The sequence below is a fragment of the Heterodontus francisci genome, chromosome 8 (assembly GCF_036365525.1).
Source record: "Heterodontus francisci isolate sHetFra1 chromosome 8, sHetFra1.hap1, whole genome shotgun sequence".
Taxonomy (NCBI): Eukaryota; Metazoa; Chordata; class Chondrichthyes; order Heterodontiformes; family Heterodontidae; genus Heterodontus; species Heterodontus francisci.
Window position 1 is genome coordinate 22,392,478 of NC_090378.1, and position 19,175 is coordinate 22,411,652.

The window sequence follows — 19,175 nt, forward strand, 5'->3', positions numbered from 1 at the left end:
CAGAGGGACCTTGGTGTATTTGTCCATAGATCACTGAAGGCAGCAGCACAAGTAGATAAGGTGGTTAGGAAGGCATATGGGATACGCGTTTATTAGGCGAGGTACAGTGTACAAGATCATTGAGGTTATGATGGAGTTGTATAAAACGCTAGTTAGGCCACAGCTGGAGTACTGTCTACAGATCTAGTCACATTATAGGAAGGAGATTCACCAGGATGTTGCCTGGGCTGGAGCATTTCAGCTATGAAGCAAGACTGGATAGGCTGGGGTTGTTTTCCTTGGAGCAGAGAAGGCTGAGGGGGAACCTGATTAAGGTATACAAAATTATGAGGGGCATTGCTAGGATAGATAGGAAGAAGCTTTTTCCCTTAGCGGAGGGGTCATAACCAGGGGGCATAGATTTAAGGTAAGGAGCAGGAGGTTTAAAGGGGAGTTGAGGAAGAATGTTTTCAACCAGAGGGTGGTTGGAATCTAGAACACACTGCCTGAAGGGGTGGTAGAGGCAGGAACCCTCACAGCATTTAAGAAGCATTTGGGTGAGCACTTGAAATGCCATAGCATACAAGGCTACGGGCCAAGTGTGGGGAAAATGGGATTAGATTGGATGGGTGCTTGATGGTCAGCGCAGATGCGTTGGGCCAAAGGGCCTGTTTCAGTGCTGTATGACTCTATGGCACTGCCCACTCTTCCAAGCGAGGGATTGGGTAGGAGTCTGCTTTTGTTACTGCATTAACTTTTCTGTAGACTATGCAAAGTCTAGTTGAACCGTTAGCTTTGGGCACTCATACTGTTGGTGATCTCCAGCTGCTTTGACTTGGTTCAATTAGGTGGTTTTCCAGCATGTATTGGATTTCTGCTTTTATCTGGGCCTGTTTCTCTGTACTTGAGCGATAATGATTCTGTTTTATAGGAACAGGTTCCCCTCCAGCCACATCATGTGTGGCTAAGGTTAAACATCCTGGCTTATCTCTACAGGCTCTTTTAAATGCTGTGAGTAGCCTTTAGGTCTTTTCATTTGTTCTGCATCTAAGTATGAAAGCACAGTGTCCAAATCTCCCTAGCAATTCAGTATTAGCTAACCAGATGATAGGAGGTTCAATTTGAGAATTGTCTAGGCCTCCTTCTGCCTCATCCTCACTATCCTTTCCATTTTTAACTGTCCCTACTACCTGACATACCTGTGCTTGTTTGTCCTGTTCCCAGCGATAATATTGTTTTAACATATTGATATGACACTGTCGATTCTTTTTCCAGCGATCTGGGGTGTCAATCAAATAATTTACCTTACCAATTCTCTTGACCACTTTATATGGACCACTGGACTGTGCTTTTAATGGTTCACCCTCATCCCCTGGTTGAAATATTTGGGTCTTTGCATGCTTGTCTGCCCATTTTTTCATACTTGTTTGGGAAGCTTTAAGGTGTTCCTGAACCACATTACAAGCTCTTGTGAGCCGTTCCCAGAACACAGATACATAATCTAGTACAGAAGCTTCATCCCACTGTTCGAAAAACCTTTCTTTAATTAGAGGACCTCTTACCTCATGTCCATAAATTCATTCAAAAGGACTAAAACCTCTAGACTCATTAGGTGAATCTCTAGTGGCAAACAAAAGAAATTGTCGACCTTTATCCCAATCATGGGAATATTCATGACAGTATGCCCTGATTGTTGTTTTGAGGGTCTGATGGTACCTTTCTAAAGCTCCCTGTGTCAGTGGGTGGTATGCTGAAAACTTTAATTGTATTATATCCAAAATACCCATAACTCATTGAAATATTTTAGACATAAAATTGGAACCTTGATCCAAATGAATTTCAATCGGTAATCCATCTCTCGTGAAGAATTGCGTTAATTTCTCTACCACTACCGTAGCAGAAATTGTCCTCAAGGGAATGACCTCTGGGAACCAAGTAGCCATATTCATGATAGTGAGTATATATTGGTGTCCTGCTTTTGTTTTCGGTAAAGATCCTACACAGGCTACCAACACCCTACTAAATGGTTCCCCAATAACTGGTATGGAAATTAAAGATGCCAGTTTTATGGCAGGTTGTGATTTTCCCACAATCTGGCACGTATGGCATGATATACAAAACTGCACCATATCCTTGGAAAGACCTGGCTGGTGGTAATGTTGACTTGTACGTGATTTGATCTTCCGGATCCCCACGTCCCGCTATAGGAATTTCATGTGCTAACCTTAATAGTTTCTGGCGATACTTGGGCGTTACCACTATCTGTTGAACAACTATCCGTTCTTCGTTGGCAAGTCTGTGAGGCGGTCTCCACTTCCTCATCAGAATCCCATCTTTAATATAATAGCCTTCTGGAACTCCTTTTGCCTCAGCTTCTGATAGAGCTGATTGTGCCACTTTATTTAACTCTGGATCAACTTGCTGAGCTGTGATCAGAGAAGACTTATTAAACATTTGCTTTGGATTCTCCAAATTCCCGAAGAAAGTCTCAGATATTCGACTATCTGATGGTGGTGCCAATTGTACCTCCAACAATGGAACTTGTTTAGCCATTACTCTGGTTACTACACACGAAGGAAAAATTCCTGGAATCTTGTCCTGTAACTGTTCTGTCTCTTTTTGGTTTTTCTGTGACTATGGGAGTAGCTACTACTTTTGCTCCAGCCAAATCATTCCCCAGCAGTAGGTCAACTCCATCTACTGGCATACTATGGACAACTCCTACAATTACTGTTCCTGACATTTGGTCACATCTAGGTGTATCGGATACAAAGGTACAGGTATATACTCCCTGCAAATACCATGTACTAAACCTTTAGCATTCAGTGCGCTCTCTGGTGGAAATGTTATGCCTTTCCCCAGCAAAAGAGTTTTGGTGGCTCCTGTATCCCTAAGTATAGCTATAGGTTTATCTGCCTCACTTGAAGGATAAGGAGTTACTTTTCCTTTCGACAAGAATTCCTTGTAACACTCAGGTATTTTATTCAGAACCCCTATACTCACATTGGTTTTTGTATTTGGCTTTACAACTGCAGTCAAAGCTACAGTCTGATCTGCTGTACTCTCAGTCAGGGCCCCTTTCTCTGCATTGGCTTTGTGTACCCCAACAAGTCCCATGGATTTACCTTGCAACTTCCAGAATTCTGCATGAAGATGTCCCACCTTGTGGCAATTATGACACTTAGGCTTGCAGGCCTCACTTCCACCCTCAGCATCTTCCTTCCTGGCCTGAGGAGGGGATCCTGGGGGCATTCCCAGCTGTCCCTTCTTGTCCCCGGCTACTTGCCTTCCTTTCACTCTCCCACCTTCTATCCTTCTCGGGTTTGTGGAGGTGACGGACAAAGGATTTGGGCTTATACACAAGCTCATAATCATCGATTTCCGCTACTTGTCTGGCCATTGAAATCTTCTGCTTTATATAAGTTCTTACCAATCAAGGGAGTGAATTTTTAAATTCTTCCAGTAGAATTAGTTCCCTAAGGTTCTCCTATGTGGCTTCCATCTTTAGTACCTGTATCAAAATAATTTGCTTTACCCTCTCAAATTCTATACTTGTCTGCCCAGACAATCTCCATAATTTCCAAAATTTCTGTCAGTGAGCTTCAGGGATTAACTCGTACGGAACGAGAATGGCATTTTTTGCCATCTCATAAACTGCAGAAGCCTCCTCAGAAAGCATGGCATAAACTTAATGAGCCCTGCCCATCAACCTGCTTTGCATTAGCAGTGTCTAACTTTCCTTTGGCCATTTCATTTGTTTGGCTATCTTTTCAAAAGAAATGAAAAATGCCAGTATTGCAAGAGACCCATAATGCCGAAGATGGAGGAGACCCCCGAGCTGCAGGTGTGGGGTTAGGGTTGCTGGGGCCAGTCAAGGAGGCCGCAGCAGCGGCGCGGGGGAGGGTTTTGCTGGGGGGAGGTGGGACCATCACTGCCGTGGGAGGTCCTCTAGGCATCATGGATTTCCCCCAAAGGAGGGACAACAGTCCCCAAACCCCCTTGTGAGCCTGCTAGGAGGCTACCAGGTTTCATCTGCCAGTGTCTCTACATGGTGGCAGGCCCCTCCGTCTTTAATAAAATCAGAGCGGAGGCGGGAGGTTGCCTTTAAGTGGCCATTAAATGGCATCTTAAGGCTCTCGTGGCCTTGGGTTGGAAGGCCATTCTCAGCCTTCCACGTCATAGAACAAAATGGCTGGGGGCCAGGACAATGTTGGACACACTGCTTGACTTCATCCCTTGCCATTTTGTGTGTCCCCGTTCCTATCTCCAAGGGCAGGATAAAATCCTTCCCATAGTCTCTATTGCAATGTAGGAAACTTGGCAGCCATTTTGCTGTTTTGTAACAGTGATCCAGAATTTGTTCAACTGGAGCATCTAACGGTGAGCCCTAAGTGTTAGATTTTCTCATCACCCTAGAGCTTGAATTAATTCTGTACTGCAAATTTCTGGAAGTGAGTATTGATGTTTGCATGATGAGGTCAACAGGGCATCGAAGACCTTGGTAAATAATGGGACCAGTAGTCTATCTGTGCTCTCTGTTTCATTTCCATTCTATCATTTAGTTGTATTCCCTGATGCATTTTTGTTTCCTAAAGGATTTTTTTCCTTTTATAATTTCCCCAGTTTAACTTGCATCCACATTCTTTATGTGGCATGTGCAGGACTATTATAATTAATTGCTAACTGGTTTCAAAGTGGAAGGCCATTGGAAACATAAATTACCCCATTAGTAGGGGTCTAACGCAATAAAATAGCAGTGGAAATTAGCACTGCTATTTTACTGTGGTGAGTTTAATTTGTAAAATTAGTAATATATTCACAAAATATGAAACAGTTCATTAAAGGTCTCTTCATCTGGAATATGACATTTTAAACAATGAACCAAAATAAAGTTACTGTAAAGGATTTTGTCAGAAAGCATTGCTTTTATTCCATTTTGTTTTATTTCTTCAGCCTTTCACACTAGCTTATCACAGCCATCAAGACCTCGTGCCAAAACAGCACCAGCACCTTCAAAACACAATCTATTCTGTCACCATGCACATTGCAGTAGCCTGAGATGCAGCAGCAGTTGTCATCAACTGCATCTCAGGCTCCAATTCAGTAGTTGCAGAGTCAGAACCATGTTTCATACCATCTATTCTTAACTTTTATAGCTTTTCAATCTAGAGAGGCTGCATTTTGTAGTAACTATCATTTAGAAGTTCTTTTCATTTATGATGCACACTAGCTGAACACTTATCCAAACCAATCCAAGTTGAGCTGGATGTCAGCCAAATCTGGTTTTTAGATTTTTGTAAACTGACAGCATTCTTTGTTTTATAAGAAATCTAAATCTTGAGAAAATCTTGCATTGGGTTAGAATATTCAGCCGTTTATACCAGACGCAAACGAGTCAACTTGCAGTACAATTAACTTGTCTTAAGTTGTGGATGGACAGACTATGGAAGTAGAATATGAAGGCAGCTTGTTTCTTTGGAAAGGAAGCAATTGCAGATGGACATTTTTCCAACCGTTAAGCACAATGAAATGTAATATAACAAGAATGGTGCGTATATTGGTCTTTACCTGGGGAAAATATACTTAGTGTTGCAAATGAAGGGAGAAATAACCATATAGAAAACTGTTCTGCTCCCTTGATATTGTTTGCTTTGGACATTTGAAACATCTGTAGTCGAGAATGCCATGTCCAATTTTAACATATTTTTCACTGAAATTTCAAGAGGAAATGTGTTGGTTATGTCTGAATTAACATTTGATCTTTTTTGTTTTTAAGGACTTGCTGCAGTTGTGTCACCATTGCATTCACCCCCTTTGTCGAAACTTGCATTTCCGTCAGCTGATCTTTCTCTTCAGTCTGTCCATGTTAAAAAAGTAAAATCTTCTGGTTTTTTTTAAATGCAATTTAGACTGGCATAACACTTTTTTTAAAAAAAAGTGTAGTTTACTGAGTGTTATTTCCTAGGAATCAAAGTCATTACATAATGTAGAAGAGGAATCTAAATACTTCCCAATTAACCAAACCAAGCCAACTCTTGAAACATGCAGTGAACCAATGTCTGTGATGCTACAACAAAGTAAGTTTACTGCTTCAGGTACTCATAACTTTTTAAATGTGTATTTGCGTTCACTCAATAATCTGTGTAGGTGTTAAAAATCTAAAGATATGAAAATTAAATATGGCAGGTTGATCAGGAAACGTTAAAGGTGTGTGTAGAAACATCAGTGACTAGACCAACCTATCCTCCTGACCGCATAGACATGCATGGCAAACATAGCAGGAAAAATTGTGCATTTGATGGGATTCGGTACGTACTTATTTTTTCCAACAGGACCTTTCATCTGAAGTGATTTTACACTGTTATATTTGGCACGAATACAAATTATGCATTAAGACTTGGAAACCAACTGAAAACTTAACAGAAAATTGCCAGATTTGGGCTGGACTTTGATCTTTTCTAAACAGCTGTTGATACGATGTGAAAGCTATCATCATACCATACGAAATCAGATAAAAGCTATTGTCTGGTGGAACAAAGCAATATCAAAAGAATTTTTAAATGCAGTTAAAAGTTATTTCATACATTCTGGAAATCTCTGCTTTAAGAAATTGTTTTTGGAACCCTGCTGCTGGCTCAGATAGAAAAGCACCACCCAGTGTTGAACTATAATACAACTTGCCGTATCACCTCAACAACATCTTAGTTTAATTCAATGAATGACTTAGAAGTGCGTAAACTTGTTTATATAGGCACCACTTCACCCCGCTTACCTCTTTGCCGCCCCCGCCCTCAAAACTTTCACTCTTGTGCTGTTTTGTTTCTCTTTAACAATCCTGAAAAAATTGCACTTTGTTGAATGAAGTGTAACTGAGTTTTTAATGGCTTGCTAAATTCATAATTACTGCTAAAGGCCTCACTAGCCCTGAGAAGATAATTTTATACATGTGGAATGTCAACCATAACAAATTCCACATTTTTAATTTTTAAAATTTCTTTGGATTAACATAGAAATGAAAATAATCATTTATTTTCCTCTCTGAAAATTTAAATTAGAAGTTAAAGCTATTATGTATTTTTAGCTTCCTGTTTGTGATGTGTGAATACTTCAATGTGATTGGCTGCTTATTTGTTTGCTGACATCACAGCTGCTGCAAGTCAGTTCATCCCCTGACTTGGTGACAGGTTTGCACTGCTGTCAGAAAGGGGGAAAACCTTGCCACAGAGATCAGTAGATTTTTGTGAGCGGCTTTTTTCAAGGTCATCAATTGCTTCGACGTAGACCACAAAATCCAGTCCATTGTAATTCTATATATTACACATTCTGTTATTTTGGTATAGCTAATAGTTGAAACCTTTCTAAATATTTCAGATGTGGAAGCTGCCCATCCTGATAAAATCAAAGCAAATGGTGACAGTAAACTAGCCCTGGAGCTTAAAGCTTCACTTGTTCCAAAGAAGGTGAGATCTTTCATTTCTAGAATTGCCACTTATGACAGAATTAAAACAATGCTCATGTCCATTTTACCCAAGAATGGAATTATAACTTGTCTTGAAACTGGTATTCTGAGCTTTCTGTCATGTAAACTAAAATGCTTCCCTGACAAATTTTCAGTATGCCTTGGAAGCAGTAGTTTTTGACTTGATATATTGGTCACGCCAGTTTTGAGAGATCTTCCAAGCAGCAACTTTTCTTTCAAATAAGCCCTTCTTTACAAAGCCAGTTAGATTATTGGATTAAGTTCCATGAATAGTGAACCCTTTTAAAGCGGAGGTGGCCAATCTTTCAAAGCTAAAACAGTAGAAGAAAATTGTATCTGACAAGGACTCAAGTTTTCAGGCCTTTTTGTATTACGCTCAGTTCATTCATGGAAGAACTATGTCAGAATTGATTTCCCACAGCCATCAACACTACAGAATCTACATCATTTGGGATGAAGACTGTTGATGCTGTGAAAACCACACACCTACAATCTGGTACTTCATTCTTCAGGTGACCTAATTTAAAGAAGATGTTAAGGCAATGGAGATGATACCAGGAGGTTTTAATTATGCAAAGAAGCCATAAAAACTTTTATTCTTTCATGGGATGTGGGCATCACTAGCAAGGCCAGCATTTGTTGCTATCACGGAAACATGCTATGTCGGATAGTGATTTTTTTTTTTAATCCACTGGCTGGAAACCTGAATTAATTTTTTTTTAAAACAGATAAAAGGTGACTTTGCTAGCAGCTAAGATGGCCACTGCAATTTGCATCACTGTACCCTACATTCCAATGCATAGAGGTGGAGACGAGTTGTCTGCCCAGTCCCCTCAAGAATAATGACCTATGGAATTTGAGTGAAGTACCTACCTAGCTCCTATTAGCAAGACATTAAGGCAATCACTTGGGACAATAAACTGGTGGAGATGAACTACTCAGACCTAATCACTTGAATAATGGTACCCTAGTTGAGAGAAGGGAATCCTGGACATGAATTGATTAATTTGCAAGAGGAATGCAAACTGATGGCCATCATGTTGAATCACTGGGTAATGGTCATGTGACAGGCCCAGCATCTGTGTTTAAGCTGGTGTTTTCTCTGCAGCAACTGAGACAAGCATCTAGACACTGAAAAGAGAAGACCTAAGTGGGGCTCCTCCCTCTCCCTCTCCAGTCCACCTTGAAAGCTCCGAACCTTGCCTGGTGGCCTTAACCACCTACACCAATCACTGCTGCAAACAGAGACCCCTTGAAGGAAATCATCTGCATCGCTGTCTCCAGGATAACCATTGAATCACTGGGCTACATCTGCAAATTAGAAGCCTCAGGGCCACCGAATTCAGCCTGAAATCAGCCGAGTCACCAAATTCCAAAGACTGTATAATCCTTTTTTAATTGCTCCAGACTCTGATCCAACCCAATCAATCCTTCCCCATTCTGCAACTTCTGTGTGTGTGTGTGTGAAAGTTGGAGTGAATTTTATTATTTTACTTAAATTGGTTTAAGTAAAATAAAGCTAACCTCTTTCTTTGTTAAACCTGTCCAATTGGTTCTTTTTAAGATCATAGGACGTAAATTGTTAAACACTCACTGAATTGGCAAGTATATCCCCTTTTAAAAAAAAAAAGAAATAAACCTGTTGCGGTCCAGCAAGAAGAGGGACAAGAGGGAAGCCCTTCGACCCCTCCTCAACTGATCGTAACATTGCCCATCCCTAATTCACCTTGAGAGGATGGTGGTGAGCTGCCTTCTTGAACTACTGCAGTCCATCTGGTGTGGATACACCTACAGCTGTTAGGAAGGGAGTTCCAGGATTTTGATCCAGCGACAGTAAAGGAACAGCAATATATTTCCAAGTCGGGATGCTGTAACTAGGAGGGGAGCTTGCGGGTGGTGGTGTTCCCATGTATCTGCTGCCCTTGTCCATTTAAGTGGAAGAGGTTTGGAAGGTGCTGTCAAAGGAGCCTTGATGAGTTGCTGCAGTGCATCTTGTATATGGTACACACTGCTGCCACTGGGGAAAGGTAGATTGGTTGAGTTAGAGTCCATAGAAAAAAGGGGTATACAGTCTGTGGCGTTCAGTGGTTCATCTGGCTTCTAGCTGAATTCAGTGGTCCTGAGGCTTTTAGTTTAAAGAGATAGATGACTGGTTCAGTGGTTCTCTTGGAGACAGCAATGCGGATGATTTCCTCCAGCAGGGTTTCTGATTGTAGCTAGAGTATGCAAAGGTGGTCAGTCACCAGACAGGATTTGAAAGCTTTCAAGCTGGAATGGAGGGAGAGAGAGAAAGAGCCTCCCACTTTGGGTCTGCGCGTGTCAGAGTCCAGTTGCTTCTCCCCTCTCTGCTTCAGAAAGACACTAGCTTAAAAACACAGATGAGATGGGGAGGTGCTTCTCGCATGACAGTCACTCAGTCATTCAAACATAGCAGTTAGCAGTATTTCTCTCTCAAAAAAGAACAGGTAGTTCCTTTAAGCTTCCTGGGTCTTGCTGGGGCATGAGCAGACATTTCGTCTCCCTCCTCAAAAACATTGCAGTGTAGTATACAGTTTTGCAAATTAGGTAGCCATCTTAAGCTGCCAGCAAAGTCATCCTTTTAGCTGGTCTTTTTAAAATGTCTTTTTCAAAAAAATACACAAATTCAGATGTCCAATCAGTGGATTAAAGAAAATTATCATTCAACAAAGCACATTGGCGTAGCAAGGGCAATCACTCTCACCGCACCTGTGGAATTCAGCTCTTTTGTTCATGTTTGGACCAAGGCTGTGATGCGGTCAGGAGCCGGATGGCCCACATATGGAACACATTTCACTGGAATCACAGTTGAGATGATCTGATAGCGATGTTCAAATTATGAAGAATTCTGAGAAGGTTAAGTTGGGGGGCGTGGGTGGCGTGGAAGGAAGTTATATCTGCTGGTCAGTTAGCTGCTAATTAGGGGCATTCATTTAGAATCATCAAATGACCAAAGGGAGCAGTTGGGAGATTTTTATGCAGAGAATTCTTATGCAAAAGTACTTTACGTTAAAACTGGGATGACTTCAGTACATCAATAATGGTATTTCCGGAGTGCTGTGGGCCTTACACTTTGTGAAGAAGTTGTTCGCCTACAAGGTTGAAATAAGTTATGCTTATGCCATGGGTTTTGACTCTGCACTGCACAACAAAATTTTGTTTTCAATCATTTTCATTTACTGCACTTTAATGATCAATTAAAAAACCTTTATCTGCCTGCAGCTGTGTGACAATAATCCACTGAAAAGTAAACTTCAGATAGCTTGTCCAGCTAAAACCACTCTACCTGTTAAGATAATCGCTTACAGGATTAGTTGAAGCCAAATGTTAAGAATCCCAACCCCCTGTGCAATGAGTCTAACCCTGTAGATCTTTACAATGAATCAAGCTGACTGAATCATTGTTAGCAACCTGGAACAAGCTGCACTTCCTGACTCACGTTGGATTGCCAAGTCTACTTCCAGATTTGCTGCATTAATATCCTCGGCAACCATGAGCATTTAAAGCCACCCCTCTTACTCCCAAATCAATTCCTAAATACAAAAAGAACAAATTAGCAACTTAATGCTAAATTGTACATGTTAGACTTCTAACCTTGGGCATCCACGCAAAGATTTTATCATGAAATTATGTATTTTTTTAAAAAAGTATTCTACAAAATTTGGAACATTACCTTCATAATCATGGCTATATTTAATGCAAGTAGTAATCCTACATGGCAAAATATACATTAAGGATTTGCCATTGGCAGCACACTTGCCTGTGAGCTTTCCCTCTTTCCCATCGCCTGCATGCTTGCTTATATGCTTGCTCCACTGTCTCTCACTTCCCCCGCACCCCCAACTCTGAAACCTGCATGCCCAGGTGCTCTTGCACACTAGGAGCAGTATCTGACATTATGGCATTATTAAATGCAGATTTTTTTTTTATTCTTGATCTTGATTAGGAGATTGAAGTCAAGAATGCAAATTCTTGGGCAAGTTTGGGCAAAATGGTGACAACTCCATCAATAATAAAATCTTCTAGTGAGAGCTTCAAGTTGTTCAGAAAAGCAGCAATCGAAAAAGAACAGCGGGAAAAAGCTTTAAAAGCTCAGGAAGAAATCAAAAGAGGCCATCTTGAGCAAGCTGAGAGTGAACAAAAGAAAATGGCTTCAGAGCAGAAAAGGTAACAATCGTACCAAAGGATTGATTTTGAACACTAAAAAGTGGCCTTTCAATGCCAGCAACAATAGTCTTGTGAAATGGGTTCGAGTAAATTTCCCCCCTCCACCCCCACCCCGCCCCCACTGGCACATGTTCTCTCCTCTCATGGAAGTGATTCAGTGCTCAGCTGTGCATCTATGAACACTAGCAGACTTCAAATGCTTTGCTAAGTGACCACTCATTATGTAGAAAATTAGATGTGTTGACAAGCTTCTCAGTTGCATGAAATGTCAGAGTGATGTTCAATCCAGTCACCACCCAATGTTCACATAAATGCAATGAGTAAGAACACAGCATAGCTTTTTTTTATTCATTTGTGGGATGTGGGCATCGCTGGCTCGGCCAGCATTTGTTGCCCATCCCTAATTGCCCTTGAGAAGGTGGTGACTAGCTGCCCTCTTGAACCGATGCAGTCCTTGAGGTATACCAACAGTGCTGTTAGGGAGGGAGTTCCAGGATTTTGACCCAGCGACAGCGAAGGAATGGCAATATAGCTCCAAGTCAAGATGGTGCGTGGCTTGGAGGAAAGGTTGCAGGTGGTAGTATTCCCATGAATCTGCTGCCCTTATCTTTCTAGGTGGTAGAGTTCATGGGTTTGAAAGGTGCTGTCAAAGGAGCCTTGGTGAGTTGCTGCAGTACATCTTATAGATGGTACACACTGCTGCCACTGTGCATTGGTGTTGAAGGTGGTGGATGGGTTGCCAATCAAGCGGGCTGCTTTATCCTGGATGGTGTCGAGCTTCTTGAGTGCTGTTAGAGCACTCATCCAGGCAAGTGGAGATTATTCCATCACACTTCTGACTTGTGCCTTGTAGATAATGGATAGGCATTGAGGAGACGGGAGGCGAGTCTACTCTCAATCATCAGCAAAATGATGGAAAGGGTCGTTGACAGTGCTATCAAGCGACACTTGCTAAGCAATAAACTGCTCACTGATGCTTAGTTTGGATACTGCCAAGCCACTCAGCTCCTGACCTCATTACAGCCTTTGTCCAAACATGCACGAAAAAGCTGAACTCCAGAGGTGAGAGTGACTGCCATTGACATTGAGGTAGCATTGAACCAAGTATGGCATCAAGGAGCCCTAGCAAAACTGGAGTCAATGAGAATCGGGAAAACACTCCGTTGGCTGGAGTCATACCTAGCACAAAGGAAGATGGTTGTTGTTGGAGGTCAATCACCTCAGTCTCAGGACATCACTGCAGGAATTCCTCAGGATAGTGTCCTAGGCCCAACCATCTTCAGTTGCTTCATCAATGGTCTTCCCTTCATCATAAGGTCAGAAGGGATGTTTGCAGATTGTGCAATGTTCAACACCATTCATGACTTCTCAGATACTGAAGCAGCCCAGATGCAGCAAGACCTGGACATCATCAAGACTTGGCCTGATAAGGGGCAAGTAACATTCGCACCACACAAGTGCCAGGCAATGACCATCTCAAACAAGAGGGAATCTAACCATCTCTCCTTGATGTTCGGTGGCATTACCATCGCTGAATCCCCCACTATCAACATCCTGGGGGTTACCATTGAAACTGAACTGGACCAGCCACATAAATACTGAGGCGATAAGAGCAGGTCAGACAGTGGGAATTCTGTGGCGAATAACTCACCACCTGACTCCCCAAAGCCTGTCCACCATTTGCAAGGCACAAGTCGGGAGTGTAATTGAATACTCTCCACTTGCCTGGATGGGTGCAGCTCCAACACCACTCGGGAAACTTGACACCATCCAGGAATAAAGCAGCCTGCTTAATTGGCACCCCATCCACCATCTTCAACATTCGCTCCCTCCACTACCGACGCACAGTGGCAGTAGTGTGTACCATCTACAAGATGCACTGCAGCAACTCACCAAGGCTCTTTCAACAGCACCTTACAAACCTGCAACCTCTCCCAGCTGGAAGGACAAGGACAGCAGATGCATGGGAACACCACCTGCAAGTTCCCCTCCAAGCCACACACCATCCTGACTTGGAACTATATTGCCGTTACTTCACTGTCGCTGGGTCAAAATCCTGGAACTCCCTTCCTAACAGCACTGTGGTTGTACCTACACCCCAAGGACTGCAGCAGTTCAAGAAGACAGCTCACCATGACTTTCTCAAGGGCAATTAGGAATGGGCAATAAATGCTGGCCTAGCCAGTGATGTCCATATTCCATGAATGAATTAAAAAAAAATTCCAAGTTTCTGACCTGCTCTTGTAACAAGTGTATTTATGTGGCTAGTCCAGTTCAGTTTATGGTCATTGGTAACCCACAGGACGATGTTAGTGGGGGATTCAACGATGGTAATGCCATTGAACATCAAGGGAACATGGTTAGATTCTCTCATGTTTGAGATGGCTATTGCCTGACATTTGTGTGGCACAAATGTTGCTTACTGCAATCAGCCCAAACCTGGAAATTGTCCAGATCTTGCTACATCTGGACATGGGCTGCTTCAGTATCTGAGAAGTCACAAATGATGTTGAACATTGTGCAATCATCTGCGACCATCCCCACTTTTGACATTATGATGAAGGGAATGTCATTGATGAAGCAGCTGAAGATGATTGGGCCTCAAACACCACCCTGAGGAACTCTTGCAATTATGTCATGGGACTGAGATGATTGAGCTCCAACAACCACAACCATCTTTTTTGTGCTAGGTATGACTCCAACCAGCGGAGAGTTTCCCCCCTGTTTCCCATTGACTCCAGTTTTGCTGGGGCCCCTTGATTCCATACTCTGTCAAATGCTGCCTTGATATCAAGGGCAGTCACTCTTAGTTCACCTCTATACGACCACATGAATTAGGAGCAGAAGTAGGCCATTCTGCCCATCGAGCCTGCTCGGCCATTTAATAAGATCATGGCTGATCTGTTTCTGTCTCGAATTCCATACTCCCATCTACCCCCTACACTCTTTGATTCCTTTGCTTAACAAGAATCTATCTATCTCCGCCTTTAAAAATATTCAATGGCCCCACCTCCACCATCTTCCGAGGCAGAGAATTCCAAAGTCACATAACCCTCGAAGAGAAAAATTTCTCCTCATCTCTATCCTAAGAGGACGACCCCTAATTTTCAAACTGTGCCCCCTAGTTCTGGACTAACCCACAAGAAGAAACATCCCCTCCACATTCACCCTGTCAAGACGGTTCAGGATTTTATATACTTCAATCAAGTCTCCCCTCATTCTTTTCTAAACTCCAGTGAAAACAAGCCCAGTCTGTCCAACCTCTCCTCATAGGACAACCCGCTCATTCCAAGTATCAATCTAGTAAACCTCCTCTGAACCGCCTCCAGTGCATTCACATCCTTCCTTTAAATAAGGAGACCAAAACTGCACACTGTATTCGAGATGTGGTCTCACCAATGCCCTGTATAACTGAAGCATAACATATTTTATTTTCAATTCCTCTCGTAATAAAGGATAGCATTCCATTAACCTTTATTACTTGCTGTACCTGCATACTAACCTTTTGTGACTCATGCACTAGAACGCCTAGATCCCTCTGCACCTCGGAATTTTGCAGTCATTCCCTGTTTAAGAAATACTCTGCTTTTTTATTCTTCCTACCAAAGTGAATAACTTCACATTTTCCCACATTATACTCCATCTGCCAGATTTTTGCCCACTCGCTCAACCTATCTATATCGGTTTGCAACCTCCTTCCGTTCTCTTCACAACATACTTTCCTACCTAACTTGTGTCATCTGCAAATTTAGCTACCATGCCATCGCTCCCCTCATCTAAGTCATTGATATAAATTATAAAAATTGAGGCCCCAGCATAGACCCCTTCGGGACTCCACTCGTCCCATCCTGCCACTCCGAAAAGGACCCATTTATGCATACTCTCTGTTTTCTGCCAGCCAGCCAATCTTCTATCCATGCCAATATGTTACCCCTACACCATAAGCTCCTACTTTGCATAATAACCTTTTATGTGGCACCTTGTCAAATGCCTTCTGGAAATCCAAGTACAGTACATTAACGGGCTCCCCTTTACCCACAGCACATGTTACTCCTTCAAAGAACTCCAATAAATTGGTTAAACTCAAGAGTTGAGCTCTTTTGTCCATTTTTGGACCAAGGCTGTAATGAGGTCAGGAGCTGACTGGCCTTGGCAGAACCCAAACTGAACGTCAGTGAGCAGGTTTTTTTGAGCAAGTGCAGCTTGATAGCACCGTCTGACCCCTTCCATCACTTTGCTGATGATCGAGAGTAGACTGATAGGGATAGGTAGGTAGGACTGATAGGACTTGTCCTGGCTCCCGCAAACCCAGATAAAATCTGTTAACGTTCTAAGGTTCAAATCTGGAATTTTTCCTGGTGATTGTGGTAGAGTACCATATCAACCTGTGTGTTTACTGACCAAACCATTAGATACCCTCAGATAATCCAAGCCCATAGCGCCAAACAACCTGGAATTTAGCATAATTGTTAGAATTCTGGCAATAACGTTTGAACCACAATGATGGCAACTATGGCTATTGGATGTTGCACCTATTGTTTCAGTTGAATGTTGTTTCAAGGTAAGGTTTTAGGTAATGAATATAGAGTGTTACTCTAACTCATGATAATTTGCCCTGGAGTATCTAATGGTAATCGTAAATGCCAGCAATGGAAAATGTTCAATTCATGATACTGACGGGTCTTGTCAAAATTTACTCAATTATAAAGAGTCAAAGTGCATGGTTAATCTTAATATATTGCAGTAAAGTGTGCTATGTTCTTCTAGAAGTGAAGAGTGCTCAGATTCTCCTTTAATGCTCATTGATTGCATTCCAAAGGTCACCAATGACTTGCCATTAGCTGTTAATGGAAATGGTTTAGCACAAACCACTTTCACTTAAATCCAATCCTGTGAGAGTAGTAGTCGGAGATGAAGCAACACAGTGTCAAATGGTTAAGCACTAGGCTTAATGGGAGCTGTAGCTGCAGGATGCACGTAGGTAGTCAAGGACTCTAGTTGGCCACTGTTCAATGTTTGTGGCTGTAGCACCATTGGGAAAATTTCTAGCTGACTGAACAGTCCAAATTAGAATTTTACTATTCATGCTGAATTGGTTGGAGTCTAGAAAATATGTTAAGGGGGTGATCAAACTTGGTCAAAGAGGTGAGTTGTAATTAGGGCTTCAGAAGCAGAGGGAGGTAGGCAGCCAGAATGATTAAGGGAAGCAATTCCAGAGTTTGGGGTTTAGATGTATGAAAGCACAGCCCCCAATGGTGAGGTGAAGGGAGAGAGGGGATTTACAATGGGCCAGAGTTTGCGAAGCAGAGACTTTGGGGAGATAATTTGCGGTGCTGGTGGAAGCTAGAGATGGGAAAAGGCATGGTCATCAAGGAATCTAAACACTATGGTAATTTTAAATTTGAGGTGTTGGGTGAACAGGAGCCTATGTAGGTCAGCAGGGGTGGTCAATCAACCATTTTGCCACACTGCTTCAAAGCCTCTGTGGTGCTTGGATATAAATAGCTAAAGGACCAAAAAGGAGATGGTCAAAACCGTTACCAGTGAGGCAATAGGCTTTGTCAAGTGCTGGCTGTAGAATTGGTTTGATGAGAATGGCCACTTTTTAAAAAAAAAAATGATTGTCGCTGGCTATGCCGGAATTTATTGCCTACCTTCTAGTTGTGGTTGAGAAGTTGGAGGTGTGGCTCATCTTGAACCACTGCAGTCTGTGGTTGAAGGTGCTTCCACATTACTGTTCAATGGGGAGTTCCAGGATTTTGACCCAGCAACTATGAAGAAATGCATCCAAGTCAGGAGGGGAACCTGAAGTTAGTGGTGTTCCCATGCACCTGCTTCTTGAAGTCCTAGGTTGGACATCACTGAGTTGGGAGTTGCTGCCAAAAAACTTTGAGATGTTGTCGTGTTTTCTGTAGGTAGTCTACTTGGTGGAGTTGTGGATGACTTGCCAAACAAGGAAACAGCTTTGTCCTAGATTGTATGGAGATCTTTAAGGATTATTGCAGCTCCTCCCCCCTTCCTCCAACCCCCCCACAACCACCCAAGTACTGGATGTCAGAGAAGCTGTTTGACAATTTAGAGACAGTGGAGGGGTTAAGAGAGGTGGTGCTGAGGTAGAGCTAGGTGTCATCAGCATTATATGTGTGGAACATGATCTTGTGTTTTTGAATGATGTCGCTGAGGGGCAGCTTGTAGATGAGAAATTGGAGGGGGTCAAGGATAGAAGGAATATAAGGACAGAGAAGTTAGGGTGCAGATGCAAATTTTTAAATTCAGGATGCAAGTGTATCCACGTTGGTGCAGAACAGATTTGTGGCGGTTCAGATACGCTAAATACAACAAAGGAGCCTAAACCAGGCTTTAGATATAGATTTATAGCAGAGCTATATAAAAATAAACATTTCAGAACACGAGGCTATAGGAATTTTACTGTAGACTTGGAAAGATTAAGTAGTACCAATCACTTTGTCAATGGGAGTATTTATATATATACTCTCCTTTAAAATTTGCCTTTTCTTAATCCGATACTATTTAAAGGCAGCCACAGTTGTCAGATCTTCTGATCCTCAACATTGATCTCATACATTGAGCATCTCCTGACTTAGTTGGATAAGTTTAACCTAATCTGACGCTGCCAAATTTGTATTGGGAAAAATTGCAATGTAAAGAGCTTTGTCTGTTGCCTCCCAGCTCTTCAGTTGAAAGTATCTCTCAGATGTGCACAGGTATTAGCTTTTTGTATAAATGAAACCAAAGATTTTCACCTCAGTAGTTACTTTCACTCAAAAGAAACTAGGTGCAGCCAGTGCCAAACAAATGGGGGATTTATTTCCTTGTTTTTTGATTCAACACTTTTTGAAAGCCAAACTGTCCATGCAGTGGCCCAACTTATGGAGGATCCTTCGAATTGCTCTTGGTTAGACCTCGAGCACTTTGTGGAGGTTTAGTATCCTGAGTGTTCTCTTCACTTTTCCTCTCAGGATAATTTTACACCTCTGTACTCTGACCTGACGATACTGGTGTCAGTCCAACAGTCAAGTTTCTATTTTTTTTTTTGTTTCTTGAATGTGGCCAATGCTATACATGTACATGAAAGTTACTATGGAATCTGATTCCACCACACTTTCAGCTAATGTGTTCCAGATCTTGGAAACCATCTGTGTGAAGACATTTCTCCTCATTTCCCCTCTGGTTCTTTTGCCAATTATTTAAAATCTATGATATGGTCTTTTTGAGAGGGTGCTAAGGAGATTTCCCAGAATGGTTCCAGGGATGAATAATTTTAGTTACAATATTAGGTTGGAAAAGCTGGGGTGGTTCTCTTTAGAACAAAGGAGATTGAGGGAAGATTTAATAGAAGTGTACAGGATTATGACAGGCTTATGTTACGCCAATGTGTTTTATTGAATGATAATTTTCTTTGATCCATTGACTGGAGATCTGAATTTATATATTTTTTAAATACATTTTAAAAAGACAAGCTGCCAGAAATGTCATCCTTTCAGCTTAAGATCACCTAGTTTGCTACACT

The 19,175-nt window shown here is 42.0% G+C and overlaps 1 protein-coding gene across 1 annotated transcript in view; it reads left to right on the plus strand.

The window, feature by feature from the left end:
- Positions 1 to 19,175, plus strand: part of LOC137373185 (bromodomain-containing protein 3-like) — a 192,330-nt gene that overhangs the window by 146,702 nt on the left and 26,453 nt on the right. Inside the window, exons 15-18 of the mRNA XM_068038041.1 lie at positions 5,756 to 5,853; positions 5,945 to 6,056; positions 7,351 to 7,439; positions 11,424 to 11,644. Coding sequence (XP_067894142.1) covers positions 5,756 to 5,853; positions 5,945 to 6,056; positions 7,351 to 7,439; positions 11,424 to 11,644 — 520 coding nt within the window. The remainder of the gene's footprint in view (positions 1 to 5,755; positions 5,854 to 5,944; positions 6,057 to 7,350; positions 7,440 to 11,423; positions 11,645 to 19,175) is intronic.